The sequence below is a fragment of the Danio aesculapii genome, chromosome 15 (assembly GCF_903798145.1).
Source record: "Danio aesculapii chromosome 15, fDanAes4.1, whole genome shotgun sequence".
NCBI lineage: Eukaryota > Metazoa > Chordata > Actinopteri > Cypriniformes > Danionidae > Danio > Danio aesculapii.
The window spans coordinates 39687719-39704093 of record NC_079449.1 but is presented as its reverse complement, the minus strand read 5'-3'; the positions used below and the strand labels follow the sequence as shown (position 1 = coordinate 39704093).

Below are 16375 nucleotides of genomic sequence, written 5' to 3'. Positions count from 1 at the left end.
AAGTAAACCTATTTCTGAACCACAACTCTGGACTGTTCTAATATCTTTAAGAAAGCTGAATTACAAACGGGTTATCTCCTAAAAAAAAAAAAGTTGGGGTGTGAGGAAAATATTTTTTAACATGCTGTTTCTCTGAAATAAATGTATATAAAGTTAAAAAATAATCAACCATATACATTTTTCTTACATTTTAGGTAAACATCATGATTTACTACATCAACTTTTCAAATGATTATTTCACCAAAAAAGCACAGACAATTGATATTTTTTTTTCCAACAAAGATCAGAAAAAGGCAACTAAATATTGCTGCATTCCTGAGATCTCAAAATGGGAGGCAAGTGTCACAAGGAGATTCGATTTAGGGTTGGGTAGGTGTATATAAAACATAACACAACAGGTTACTGTTAGGTTGAGTTTAGGGTTGGGGTAGGTGTAGACGTTAATAAAACGCATCAGGTTACTGTTGGGTTTGGTTTAGGGTTGTGGTACAGGCATAGATGTTAATAAAACACAACAGGTTACTGTTAGGTTGAGTTTAGGGTTGGGGTAGGTGTAGATGTTACTGTGAGGTTGGGGTATAGGTGTAGATGTTAATAAAACACAACAGGTTACTGTGAGGTTGGGTTTATGGTTGTGGTATAGGTGTAGATGTTAATAAAACACAACTGGTTACTGTGAGGTTGGGTTTAGGGTTGGGTAGGTGTAGATGTTACTGTGAGGTTGGGGTATAGGTGTAGATGTTAATAAAACACAACAGGTTACTGTGAGGTTGGGTTTATGGTAGTGGTATAGGTGTAGATGTTAATAAAACACAACTGGTTACTGTGAGGTTGGGTTTAGGGTTGGGTAGGTGTAGATGTTACTGTGAGGTTGGGTTTAGGGTTGTGGTATAGGTGTAGATGTTAATAAAACACAACTGGTTACTGTTAGGTTGAGTTTAGGGTTGGGGTAGGTGTAGATGTTACTGTGAGGTTGGGGTATAGGTGTAGATGTTAATAAAACACAACAGGTTACTGTGAGGTTGGGTTTATGGTTGTGGTATAGGTGTAGATGTTAATAAAACACAACTGGTTACTGTGAGGTTGGGTTTAGGGTTGGGGTAGGTGTAGATGTTACTGTGAGGTTAGGTTTAGGGTTGTGGTATAGGTGTAGAAGTAAAACACAACAGGTTACTGCGAGGTTGGGGTAGGTGTAGATGTTACTGTGAGGTTGGGTTTAGGGTTGTGGTATAGGTGTAGACGTGAATAAAAAACATCAGGTTACTTTGAGGTTGGGTTTAGGGTTGTGGTATTGGTGTATATGTTAATAAAACAACAGGTTACTGTTATGTTTAGTTTAAGGTTGTGGTATAGGTGTAGATGTTAATAAAACACAACAGGTTACTGTGAGGTTGTGTTTAGGGTTGGGGTAGGTGTAGATGTTACTGTGAGGTTGGGTTTAGGGTTGTGGTATAGGTGTGGATGTTAATAAAACACAACAGGTTACTGTGAGGTTGGGGTAGGTGTAGATGTTACTGTGAGGTTGGGTTTAGGGTTGGGGTATAGGTGTAGACGTGAATAAAAAACATCAGGTTACTTTGAGGTTGGGTTTAGGGTTGTGGTATAGGTGTATATGTTAATAAAACACAACAGGTTACTGTGAGGTTGGGTTTTGGGTTGGGGTAGGTGTAGATGTTAATAAAACACATCAGGTTACTGTGAGGTTGGGTTTAGGGTTGGGGTAGGTGTAGACGTTAATAAAACACATCAGGTTACTGTGAGGTTGGGTTTAGGGTTGTGGTAGGTGTAGACATCAATAAAACACAATAGGCTGGACTCCATGTGATGTACACAACATAAAAAAAAATCAATGAAAACCCCAGAAAGATTGTACAGCTTACTTGAAGCTCAAGTCCCACCTACTAAGAGCTGGCTCTGGCTCCGTTTATACCCTTCTTGAAAAAAGCAGGCATTTGACGTCATTCACTAAATGCATCTCATTTTCTTTACAATAAAAGTCAATTACTGGCATTATTCACTTGTTGGATTCTTTACTGGGTACACATGTTAGTAACGCAAATAAATAATCAACCAATCAAATGGCAGCATTTAGACATGGTCAAGACAATCTGCTGAAGTTAAAACAGAGAGTACCAAATGATTCATGTAGTTATCTTTCCATTCACCTATTTTTATGCACATTTTGTAATATTGTATAAAAACACCAACATGCGCATATATTTTCAGAACATGTAATAACAAAAACAGGTGTGATGGGACGGCATTAAAGGACAAACCAGCCAACCAAATTGCACAATAAATGAAATTATGTTTTTTGTCATTCTAAAATCCCTCAGCCAAAGTCTATCATCAATGTGTTTCAGTATTATTACATCCTGAAGTGTCTTGAGTAGCTGCGCTCCCAAAAACAATCTCATGCCTCAAAAAGCCACAGTGCATTCACTGAGATTCTTCTGAAGTGCAAATAAATTATTATATAAGAAAGACCCACAGCAAATTGCATTTTTCTTTTTGATATTTGGCACCAGTTTATCAAGTGATGATTTTGTTCTCTTTGACTCATTGGAAGCTTTATTCGGAAATGCATCTTCATAGCTTCACATGTAAAAAAGAGGTTGAGGTTGTTGTCAGATGGGCTATTCTGAGTATTTCAGAAACTGCGTGTCAGCGGTGATCTTCACAAACAGCAATAATCACTTTTTTCTGCCGAAGAATATTGCTGAAGACACAGCACATCAAACCTTGAAGCAGATAAGCTACAGCAGAAAAGAGCACATCAGTCGTTCAAGTTCATCAAATTCCAATCTAGTAGAGCTCTTTTAGGACGTGCCAGGAACAGGAGATTCACACGTCAAATCTGCGGTAAGTGTATGATTCAGTCATTTCAATATGGATGAAAATATCTGAAGAATGTTTTCAGCACATTGTAGAATCAATGTCATGAATAACTCTGAAAGCAAACTGGGAACTGAACCAGTTACTGGCAACATAAAAATATGCCAGAGAGTCTAGCTAGTCTTTAGTATTCTCCTTTTTGCACATTACATACTTCTTTAATCCAGAATATGGTTAAAGAGCTCTCTCTGAACAGATTATGTGCTCTGTACTGAAATGCCAGTGGCTTGGTCATCGTGATGCTTTCACATTCAACCATTGTATCAATCCATACACAAAACTGTTGTTTGTTTCGTGAGCATCCTTAAGGAATCTGAAAATGCAGCAGCTCCTTAAAAGACACTGAAACAGACACTGACACAGTTTGAAAACAAACTCATTGTTGTATTGACGGTGAACTTTATCAAAGCACGCTGTTTTGTGGTATTTCTGTACTTGATCCATCTGGGGTTTCAGCATCAGTCTGTGTGAAAGTCTCAATAGCTATGTCTTCAGGCTCATCTGCAAAGAAATACACAGTCATTTGTAAGAAAAAGAAACACATTTATACATGAAGATTTCATTTATAATCTAGATATATGCAAAAAGTAATAAAAATAAATAAAAGCTTGTATCTAAATAATATATGTATGTGTACTAAGCATTTATATACACAAATACATAGGGTTGCACAATATGTCGTTTTAGCATCGATATCACAATGTGATCATTCCATATAGTTACATTGCGAGTATAGGCAATGTTGAGTCAGGATTATAATCAAGTGTTTGAGGCCCGTGACTGTGTGAGGGGTTTAAAAGTATTCAGGCATAAGAAGTTGTACTGTTTGCGTGAATACCAAAAAATAAATGAGTAACGCTAAATTTTATTGAATTGTTAACTAAACGAAGACTATGCAGTATTATTTTACACTTGATTATTCAATTACTCTATACCTGAATAGATTTCAACTCAAAAACAATAAAACTCTGTTTAATCTAATTTAATTTATCTATGCTTGTAGATTGTTTCTTATATTTTATGCACTGCCCTACAGAATCTGCAATCAATCTAAAATTATAGATTCTTTTCAAACAGTTATTGAACTCATCTAGTGAAACTGCATTCATATCGCAGAATAAAAAAAAAAATTGCAGTGTTAAATTTTTCCAACAATATACATACAAGTAAACACACATCTGCAAATCCAAACTTTTATTTGGATGCGATTAATTTTTATGACTCATTTTACAGTAATAGTAAAAATCAACCAACATATTTATTCTCACTTTTACTTATTAAAACAAAAGACTTATTTTTATGTTATATTATTTGTTGTATTTTAAATTATTATAAGGTTCTCGCTGACAAATGGGTAAAAACTAGTGATGTGGCAAAGCATTTAAAGATCTAATATGACAACAAATTGATATTTTCATGCTGCACTGTGACCAATAAATAGGTCATCGAGTGATTTTTGTCCTAAACATGCCTGACAAGATATTTTAGCATGCAACTTTTTCCAAAGATAATGACTGCAGTTCAAATTATGGGTTGTACTTTCATTTTGAGTAACTTTCACTAATTAAAACAACTCATTTTAAATAATAAAAGGTTGTGCTACAAATAATCCAAACAGAGAAAACTTAGTTTGTTAATGCCTAACTATTATTATTCATGATTTTGTTTTACACATTTTATGTGAATGTGAAACGGTCTGCTGAAAGAAAATGGTTAAAGGTGTTTTAAACCTTTATGAGTTTGTTTATTCGGTTGAACCCAAAAGAAGATAGTTTGAAGAATGATGAAATTGGTAATCACTGACTTCTAGTAGGGCTGCACAATATATTGTTTTAGCATTGATATCGCAATGTGCGCATCCACAATAGTCTCATCACGAAGATATGCAATGTTTAGTCTAAATTATAGTTGACCAGGAGATAAAGAATTGCATTTAATCCCTGTATTTATATGGAATTTATATGATGTAAAAAAATTATAATAAAAAGAACATTTCTAACTTAAATTGTCTTGTTTGTACATATCTACATTTCAAAGCGAAAACAAGATTATTCCACTTACCCCACTGGCAGATAATTTGCTTAAAACAAGAAAAAAAAAAACACTCTTAATTTTCACTTATTTATTCTGACAGTGAAAACTAAACAATATTTATATTTGGTCTAACAATTTTTTGATTATGGACTAGAAATGAGACAAAACGAAGTAAGAAAAGCATTTTTTCATTGTGATTATTCAATTTCTGTACCCAAATACTGTTAAGACTCCCCAGAACACTAGTGCTATTCAAACCATCTTCTGAAACTGTATTCATATTGCAGTGTTTATCACAGGAAAATAAAATATTGTGCAGCCCTAACTTCTAGTGTTATTTCTGCATTATATGGAAATTAGTGGTTACAGGTTTTCAAATTCGTCATTAATTGTATCTTCTTTTGTGTTCAACACAATAAAAAAATCATAACGGTTTGAAACCACATGAGGGCGAGATCATTTCCTTTTAATATTTGATGGATGAACTATATTTGATGGATGAATAATGTCACCTCATTTACAGTAGTTTCTCCCACAAGTTATACTAAGCATCATGTGGCGTAGGGAAAATGTGAATATAGTTTCAGTGAGAGATATAGTGGGGGTTTTGTACAGAAAAAACATATTCCTACTGGGGCTACTTTTGGTCATGGTAATATTTGACCATCAAATCAGCACAACTGAAATCCCGTGCATTAAACGTGAAGCACACCTTTAATCCTAATGTCCGTGGTTTCTTTCTTTATAACACGGCGCTTCTTCTCCGGAGGAATGCGGTGACCGAGCCACAGTGTCGGATAGGGATTTCTCTCTGTCGGCTTCTTGTCAACAAAGTGAAATGAGCAGACGTACAGGGCCTTAGGTGGCCTTTTCAGGTAGAGGTTTCTCAGCCAAATCCTCCGGTCCTCCTCGTCAGTGGGAAGCCGATAGAAATAATACCACTGCGGACAGGAGCAATCCGACTTCGTGAGCGGTTTGTGATCATAACACTCCTGATTTAACCACACGTTTAGTTTTTTCCGGTTGTAGTGACAACCACGAACCGCGCACGTCGTCCCGGAGCCTTTCGCAGACATTTTGCAAAGACGACTAAAAACAGCAAAACCGACAAGCGAACGACTAGTTTTTATCACAACACAACTCACCAGCCTACCGGAAGTTCCGCCCACATGATTTAAACACATGGACCTAATGGGAGACCAGCAGGTGGAAAAATAGCAAATGGATAGACAAAAAAAAGAAGTGAGATACTTGTATTCGCACTGCTCATTACTTAAAGTACGGACAATTCACTAATGGGCATTTTTTTACTAACTTACGTGCCAAAATGTACGTGCGGAGAAACTTCCGCTAAAATCTGAGCACATGAAAGGCTTGCGTTATTCACCCCAATGACCTTCCATCGAAATAAAAGCCAACTTAAAAATATATATATATATAGTCTAGTACTTAGTAAGTTTTCCACAGCAGTGTTGCAGGTCACTGGTTGAACATTTCTGTAAGGAAGATAATCTTGAGCTTTAACCACAGATATTGTGATGATATATCTCAATATTAAGGTTCATATTTGATAAAACTAATTTAAGCACACCCGAACGTATCTTTCATTCAAATTATAGCATTTTTGAATGACAGTTTCAGTTGTTTTGAACGAATTCGGTCTCTAACTGGAAGTGCAACCCATTGTCCACAAGGTGGTGCTAATGTATCTTTTTGGCTAAAACTGCAACATGCTATAACCAAACACATCTATCCTGCATCATATATATATATATATATATATATATATATATATATATATATATATATATATATATATATATATATATATATATATATATATATATATCTCCCATTAATCACGTTGTATACTGATATTGCAGGAGATGCAATAATTATATAGCCTATAGGCTATACATATGTTTATTTATAGGCTGCACGGTTTTGCAGTGGGTAGCACCAGAAGGTCACTGGTTTGAGCCTCGGCTGGGTCAGTTGGCGTTTCTGTGTAGTTTACAATATTTTCTCCCTGGGTTTCTTCCGGGTGCTCCGGTTTCCCCCACAAGTTGAAAAACATGTGGTATAGGTGAATTAGGTTCGCTAAATTGTCCGTAGTGTATGTGTGTGAATGAGTGCGTATGGATGTTTCCCAGTGATGGGTTGCAGCCGGAAAGGCATCCGCTGTGTAAATCATGTGCTGGATAAGTTGGCGGTCCATTCCGCTGTGGCAACCCCGGATTATTAAAGGGACTAGGTCGAAAAGAAACTGAATGAATGAATGTTTATTTATATACTTTTCTAATTTAATTGAAAATATAAATAAGTTTTGTCTCACAGTTTTTTCAATTGTTTTGCCACAAATGTCAGAACCCTGATGGAAATTTTCAAAACTCTAGACACAAAACTCTAAACAGTCACTACTTTTAAGGCAGGCTCTCCAGTGTTCATAACACTGCATGTTGTGTTCATTTATTTAGAGAAGTCTTGTATTTGCAGGATCATTGGTCCACATAATCCTTTTATCATACAAATCCCACAGGAACATCATTACTAGCACACAAGGTACACATAGTTTCAATAAACAATCATTAAATATTGTTTAAAATATATCATACAGGTTTCATTATTGGAATCTCTGAACTAAAGCATCATTCGTTCAAAAACCAATAGTAAAGTTGACAAAAGTGTTTCTCACTGCGCGTTCCCATATCACAAAGCTGATATATGGAGGGTGGCAACATCAGCAATCAAAAATCACTGTTTGCATTTTTTCAATCATATATATATTTATATATATATAAAGCAGCCTCGATTTGCTTTTAAAATGGCGGCCTCGTTAAATCAGTCTATTGAAGAGCAACCACCAAACAAGAGTAACCATGAGTTCACGTGCGCCCTCTACATTGCGGAAGAGCTACTGCCTGTCTCACCTCATGTCTCTTTAGTGCGGCTTTATGTCAGATCCTAACACTAAATAAGTGATAGATATACGTGAAATACATTACCTCATACCTGCCAACATTCGGATCATAAAATCCAGGAGATTTTATCCGGGGATGTGCGCGAAGTGAAGAACAGGGGGCGAAGGTGCGCGCAAACTGTGGAGCAGGTATGAAGATGGGGGGCGTGAAATTCGTGGAGTTTTAAGGGACACAGAACAATACAGGAGATAGCTGGGAGATGAATCTGAAATACGGGAGACTCCCGTGAAAAACGGGAGTGTTGGCAGGTATGCATTATTACCTATTATATAAAGTGAGGACATAAAATAAAATGTCTACAATGTATAAAACATTTTAATAAAGCATTGCATTGGTAGCATACACTGAGTGAGCAAAAGGCGCACGCTCCCAATCGTATTTGGATGATGGTTGGGGAAGATGTAGGCATTAATAACTGATGGTTGGGTTTTGGATTAGGGAAGGTGTAGACGTTAATGACTGTGATGGCTGGGGAAGGTGTAGATGTTAATAACTGTGATGGTTGGCTTTAGGCTTGGGGAAGGTGTAAGCGTTAATAACTGTGATGGTTGGGGAAGGTGTAGACGTTAATAACTGTGATTGTTGAGTTTAGGGTTGGGGAAGGTGTAGACGTTAATAACTGTGATGGTTGGGTTTAGGGTTGGGGAATGTGTAGGCATTAGTAACTGTAATGGTTGGATTTAGGTGTAGAGTTCACTGCAAAACCCAAAAAGTTAAAGTAACTTAAAACGTTTGAGGAAACTGATTGCAACAAACGATTTAAGTTCAAAAACTAATCCTAATGAACATTGTGAACTTATGGCCCGTTTCCACTGAGTGGTACGGTACGGTTCGGTTTGGTACGCTTTTATGGCCGTTTCCACTGTAAAAAAGCGTACCGAACCGTACCGTACCACTTTTTCGGTACCCTTACCAAACACGAGAAAGGGTACCAAAAGGCGGAGCCACACGCGCAGCTGAACGCTATTGGTTTACAGAGATATGTCATTCGCTTACGCAACAAGCCAGAATGAAATCAAAAAAACCGCCATGTTTGAATTACACAGCGAGAGATTATAGCGGAATTATAAATACATATTATAACGAGCAATGGTCGATCTGGGCTCAAACAAACCTTGTCGTCATCTTGATGAACAGCCACAAATCCAAGAAGAAGAGCAGATTTACCCTGTGCCCCGTAGTTTTTTACGAGCCAGTCTGAGGCGCGAGCGGTTTCACTTTCTTGCTAGCGCTCTCGCGCGTCTAACATTATATCTGAAATAACAAACTTCTTGAGCTGATGATAATAACCTGCACTTGATTTTTTGACGAGCTTTTGAAACCCGATCCTGTCAGACACTGACAAACGCGAGAGTGAAGCGTGAAGAAACAAAGGAGAAGCCGGAAAAAAAGGAGCACATTATTTTTCAGCAAACATGAACAAAATGCCATGTATAACTAACTTATTATCTTCACCTTTTGGACTAATATGAACCGGGAATGACGGAATTACTCTCTAACAGAGGCTACATGTGCTGCTGAAGATTACAGACACAGATAAGAGGTTTTCACTGACTGTAGGCTATATTTTGTGCTGTTTTGAACCTAAATACGGGCGAAATGTCTGCTGTGTGTAGTTCTTCTGTAGTTAGTAACATATCGGAGACTGTAAGGGGCTGTATGTGTTCATATATGTTCATTTATTTATTTATTTTATATAATTACAGACGTTACAGTTGGCTGTTTCGCACTGTCATTGATTTGCAGTTATAATCAACTCATGTTCATAGAAAAGTTAGTAATAAACATTTCTACACAAGTATTTATGTGTATGAAGCATCTGTTTTATGAGAAGAGCTTCTCATATGATATGTGAACGACCCATACAACTTTATTGTAGACATTTCCTCGAGCTAGAATGAAGTCGACTGAAACTTTCTGTCATACACTACGCCCACCAAATGGATACCCTTGTTAGTGGAAACGCAAGCCGGATAAAGGTGACCCGTACCAAACCGAACCGTACCGTACCAGTCAGTGGAAACGAGCCATTACTCCATTTAAGTTGAAGTAATGGGGTATTTAATTAACGCATTACCTTTAACACTGAGTTGAAAACTCTTTTCAAATGAGTAGAATTAACTTTCAGTAAATTTTGAGTTAACAACACTCATTTCATTCAATAAAGTTGACTTTATCTAATTGGGTTTTACAGTGTAGGTGTAGACGTTAATAACTGATGTACAGCACCATCTTGCCGACAACATAGTTTTGAAATGTCTACTTCAAGTTACGCCTCTAACATACTATGAGTTACTACGCCCCTAAGGCCCCTTCATGTTACGCCCCTGTCTTGCAGTCCACAAACAGACCCAACTCAGGGATTGTACAATCTGACATGAGGCACAGCACGGTGCTGCCTCACCTCTCTTCCTGTAATTGAATAGGAGATATGCAAAATACATCGATTTTAATCATAAAAAAGATTGAAATCATTTGAATCATGCAGAAACTGCATTTATAGCACAGGTCAGTGGACAAATGTTTATTCTATCATACATCTCATGATGGCAGATGAGGATGATGCGTTCCCTGATCCCCTGACCGCATGCATGTCTCTGGTGTGTGTCTAAAAACAGTCTATAACACAAAATCATTTCAATTGCCCTGTTGTGAGTGCGGTGTATTTCACTTTTCAACAAAATACATTTTTAGCTTATTAAGAGGAGAGCTAAAAGCATCATGCTCTATATATTGGCATATTTGTGTGGTCTACTTAATGCCCCTCTCTTGAGGATTTTAAATCTAGCCTAAAACAGGATTGTCAAACTTTTGGTCTTTACAGGAGCTGCATGGTGGCGCAGTGGGTAGCATGTCCGCCTCACAGCAAGAAGGTCGCTGGTTCGAACCTCGGCTGGGTCAGTTGGTGTTTCTGTGTGGAGTTTGCATGTTCTCCCCATGTTTGCGTGGATTTCCTCCAGGTGCTCCGGTTTTCACCACAAATCCAAAGTGTGTGAATGAGAGTGTATGGGTGTTTTACAGCGATGGGTTGCAGCTGCAAGGACATCCGCTGCTTAAACATGTGCTGGATAAGTTGGCGACTCATTCTGTTGTGGCAACCCCAGATTAATAAAGGGACTAAGCTGAAAAGAGAATGAAAGAATAAATACATTCATATTAAAATTGTTTATTTTTTTGACAATAATAATAATAATGCAACATTTTACTACACACGTTTACTTTTTCAAATCTAGTTTTAGTGACACTTTTAGATGTAACTTTAATGTGTATTGTAATCCATTTTGTATTTAAAATATCTAAATATTATATGTTTAAAGTTAAATTGATTGAAGTTTTCATTTTAAAGTTTAATATAATCTGTTTAAAGTTAAATATGTTTATTTAATCTCATTTAATCCTATTTTGTTATCAATTACCTATTTTGTTATCAATAAACACACACTATAGTACATATATTAGTTAAAAAAATGTAAAATAATCTAATTTTAAAATTTTTTAACTAATATATGTACTATAGTGTGTGTTTATTTACCTTAATGAAAATGATATTATTTGATTGATTATTTATTTATCTATCCTGTTTACTTTGTTCAAATATTTACATGGACCCTCTAACGCTACCCCCCAACTAATAGTTTAGCATTACTGAAAAATGTGACGTCTTTCCCTTCAAGCAGTTTTCATGCTAAAAGACTGATGGAGGATACACAAACATATTTTAAGCTGGAGTGGTATACGTGCATCTGGCGCTCTTCAGCATGGCGTTTTCTAAGGAACTCCTCAGCGAGAGAGCGATGACCTTGGCTTTGGTTACTGTGTTATCCTGCTATAAAAACAGCATGAAGATAAGTGTCAGACAGCAGACACACAACTGTACACTATTAATAACACTAATGTCCTTGTGCTCACATCTGTTTGCTTTATGACTGGATTTGCCCTAGCATATTTGTACACAGTTCATCAAACCATAACTAACAACAGTTGTTCGAGCTTGAGGTTTACTGTATTGAATCTGTGAAAATGGCTTTATGATGTATTTTCTTCATGCCTGATCTTTGCTAAAAGGCAGAGGAAGTGATTTGATTTAAAGATTTTTTCTATATACTGTGTTATTTCTTATTTCATATAAAAGTTATTTCTAATATGGGAGTTTTTATTGCACACTTTTTTCATTAAATATGACTCTCAATTTTGACTTTTATCTTTTTTTTTAATCTCTGACTTGTTTTAGAATATAATTTACAATTCTACAACTATTTGTAAGTGTTTTTTTTAGAAATCTGAGATTTTACATCTATAATTCTGACTTTTATTTTAGAACTAGAGTTTATTTACAATTATACCGCTTTTTTCCATTTCTGAATTCATATCTCAGTTTTGGGGTTCTGATTTTATATCTCACAATTGTTTTAGAACTCTTTTTAGAACTTTTATTGAAAGTCATTCAGTGAAGAAATGAGATTGATTGATGAGATTTGATAACCTGATTCTACTTCTTTATAAAAGCTATTAATTTTAATAAGCTGAACTCTTTGCTAATTTATTTGCTACTGATATATACTATTTATTTTTTCTCTTTTGTAAATAATATTAATAATAATAAAACACATTACTGACCGTTTAATTGTTTATTTACAATGAAACAGCTCCAGATGAACGTATAGAGTAATTTGAGGATTTTTGGGGGGATTTTATGGTGGGCATATCCCTTATTTACACATCCCAATGTTGACAGGTATGGTTAATTTACAATTTTAACAATAATTTACAAGATTTTTGACTTGAGATTCAGATTTTATATCTCACAACCCTGTCTTTTATTTTAGAACGTTGAGTTTATTTACAATTCTACAACTGTTTTCTTTTTTTCTTTTCTGTTTTCTTTTTAAAAATTTGAGATAATAGAATTCTGACTTTATGTCTCACAATTCTGGCTTCTGACAATTCTGCAATGGGCTGTATGCACAGCTTGTGTTTTTCAGCCAATAATAAACTTCCAGTGAAAGCTTAATATGACTATTTTCAATTTCATACGGTTTCTTTAACAGCATCGATGTTGTAAGGTACATTCAGTTAAATAGACTTAAGCATTCATTTATTGTTGTTGAAGCATAAAACGAGATGAAAGACCATGGAACCGCTAGTGCCGTCAGTATCAGCAGGTGAGTGCAGAAAATCCATTGAAAATACTGGGTAAAATAAATTTTCATATTTTAAAGACATGGCGGGGGAAAATGGAATTTAAAGCAGTGCTTCTTGTCTGGTCCAAGACCCACTTCATATCATATATCTATCAGGCAGTGAAGATCACTGATGTTTAAAGAAATCAGACGTGGCAAATTTATAATGGAAAGACAGTTCACCGGAAGCGATGAGGCTGACTGGCTGAAATTAAAAGTCACTGTACATACAGTTGAAGTCAGAATTATGAGCCCCCCTAAATTAGCCCCCTTGTTAATTTTTTCCCCCAATTTCTGTTTAAGGGAGAGAAGATTTTTTTTCAACACATTTCTAAACATAATAGTTTTAATAACTTATTTCTAATAACTGATTTATTTTATTTTTCCCATGATGACATTAAATAATATTTTACTAGATATTTTTCAAGACACTTCTATAAAGTTTAAAGTGACATTTAAAGGCTTAACTTGGTTAATTATGTTAACTAGACAGGTTAGAGTAATTAGTTATTCTATAACGGTTCTGTAGACTATCGAAAAAAATTAATCGTTCAATGGGGCTAATAATTTTGACCTTAGAATGGTTTTTAAAAAAATTATTCGGCTTTTATTCTTGCCAAAATAAAACAAAGACTTTCCCCAGAAGAAAAAAATATTATCAGACATACTGTGAAAATGTCCTTGCTCTGTTAAACATCATTTGGGAAATATTTAAAAATATTTAAAGACTTCAACTGTATACCCCATTCTACAACTGTTTTTTACTTTTCCTTTCTTCTTTTTTTTTGTTAGAAATGTAAGATGATAAAATTCAGATTTCATGGCTCACACTACTGACTTTTGTTTTGGCATTAAGATTTTTTATTTAACAATTCTAACCTAATATCTCTTCAATCTGCTTTTATTTTTTTCTTTCTCAAAAATGCAAGTTTAGACATTAAGTCCAAATTCAAAAGTTCACACTTAGCTCATGATTTATAAATGGCTTGTTTTGGCATGCTGTCCCGGGAGAGAGCCCTGAGCTCAAGGGATCCTAGGGCTCAGGATTCCCTTTTGCAGGGTGAGGGAAGATTGAGCTCAGGTCGATCTCAAAACTCCCCCTCTGCTGAGGCTAAGTTTAACTTCCTGAGAGTAAGACCATTAGATTTAGACTTATTTTGTCTATAATATAGAGCATATTTGGATGGTGGGAGGAAACCAGAGAACCCAGGGGAGAACATGCAAACTCCGCACAGAAATACCAGATGGCCCAGCAAGGATTCTTGCTGTGAGCCAACAGTGCTACTGGGCTGCTATGTCGTCCATTCTGGATAAAGGGGGGTTTCATCCAGACGAAGATAGTTGTAGAAGGGAGAGGAGGATATATAGTGACTTGATTGGATCCTTTGATTGGAGAATCGTGATTAGATAATGTGGGCCAGCTGGGTCAATCATGAGCATGTGCTCCTGTCAAAATTAGTTTAACATTAAACTTCACTTGCTAGATGCTATCCTGCACGAATTGTCATTCATTCATTCATTTTCCTTTGGCTTAGTCTTCATTTCAGAGGTACACTATGGACAATTTAGCCTACCCAATTCACCTGTACCGCATGTCTTTGGACTGTGGGGGAAACCGAAGCACCTGGAGGAAAACCACACGAACACGGAGAGAACATGCAAACTCCATACAGAAATGCCAACTGGCCCAGCTGTGACTTGAACCATCGACCTTTTTGCTGTGAGGCAACAGTGCTAACCACTGAGCCACTGTCTCACCTTGAATTGTCATACATATATCTATAATTCTGACTATAAAAAAGTACTAGTATAAAGTTGTGAGATTGTGCAGTTTTGTCTCAAGTTTTGGAAATTTGGTCCAGGATTGTTTTTATTCTCTGAATTATTCGAAGCACACTTCAGCTCTGTAGTGTCCACAGACTGTAATCATGTGTTTATAGTTATTGGTTGCAGTCACTGCTCTGTTCTGTTCTGTGCTGTGCTTTGCCGTTTGCTAATAAAACCAATAACTTAACAAGGCTTGATCATTACAGAGGATGTTCTTGGAGTTGTCATATTTCAAGAACTATTAAGTGATGACCAGCATTGTATTACCAGGAAAGTCAATGACTCATAGCTGGATTACATTACTATCAGGCCTATTGGTGTATGCAGCAGAATGAGTCATTTAGTCCACTGCGCGTGAGTGCAGTGGGTGTATGTGTGTGTACCTTGTATTCCTTACATTGTGGGAACCAAATGTTTTCACAAGTACAGCAATACCAGTACATTTTAAATGTGTGGGGATGTTTTTGGTCCCCATAAAGAAAATGGTTCATAAATAAAGTCAAGTGCTGTAATTGGGTTAAAAGTTGAGTCAACAACAAAAAAAGCTGTTCAGCAATTTGTCTTAATGTTTTAAGTTGAGTCGACTTTTTTTTTACAGTTTATGGGAAGTCCCTGAAAAGATAGTTGTACAAGTGTGTGTGAGAGAGTGTGTGTGTGTTTGCTGAGGGTTGAAATGGGAGTTGTTTGTAGTCCTAGTGTTAAATGAAGGTCAACTGGATCACAAGTCAACAGTGATTCTCATTTTATGTCTGGTGTTTTAATGTGATTCTTTTGTCCGCTTTTGACCAGTTTACTGATTTGTATGTGATACTGGCTGTTTCTGATCTTTAATAATGTAAACTAAGCACAATAATTAAGCAAAAACACACAACATAAAGCTTTAAGAATGAAGGCATCAATATCATTTATCTTCCATGGGATGTTTAGTTCCTGAAAGTTGGGAAAAAGCTTCATTACAATGTAAATTAGCATGTTTACGTATTTTCCAATTCCAGTTTTTCCCCATTTATGTGTGTTTCTGAATGCATTATCTGACTTTAATCTGTCCTTCAATGTCTTTTGATGGTAAAGAGTTTGAAAAGATGACTTTATTGACATTTTTAATAGTTTGAAGAGATATATTGTCTGGGTTGGTGTTGTAAATTACGCTACAAAAACATGGTAATAAACTGCCAGTACTTTTTCTGTTATTATATAGATTTAAATCTCTATATATTATTTATTATCAAGTATTAAAATGTCAATAAAAGTCACTTTATTAAACTTCAGAGATGAATTTTCAACATCGAAGGTTGTCAGAGCAGAGATCAACATCCCATAATGCAATTCATATCTGCAAATAAGCAGAAAACTCCAAAACACAGAAACTGTTAATTAACAGATATTTTATGTGAGAGCGACACAGTGGCTCAGTGGTTAGCATTGTTGCTTCACAGCAAGGAGGTCACTGGTTTGAGT

At 35.9% G+C, this 16375-nt stretch overlaps 1 protein-coding gene across 1 annotated transcript; it reads right to left on the bottom strand.

Annotated features, from left to right (window-relative positions):
• Positions 1 to 530: 530 nt before the first annotated feature.
• si:ch211-113p18.3 (uncharacterized) lies at positions 531 to 6067 on the bottom strand. The gene is made up of 2 exons (XM_056473800.1): positions 5642 to 6067; positions 531 to 3396 (listed from the first exon to the last, which is right to left on the bottom strand). The coding sequence occupies exons 1-2, from the start codon at positions 6003 to 6005 to the stop codon at positions 3299 to 3301; spliced, it is 462 nt and encodes a 153-aa protein (XP_056329775.1). The 5' UTR covers positions 6006 to 6067; the 3' UTR covers positions 531 to 3298.
• Between the last annotated feature and the right edge of the window lie 10308 nt (positions 6068 to 16375).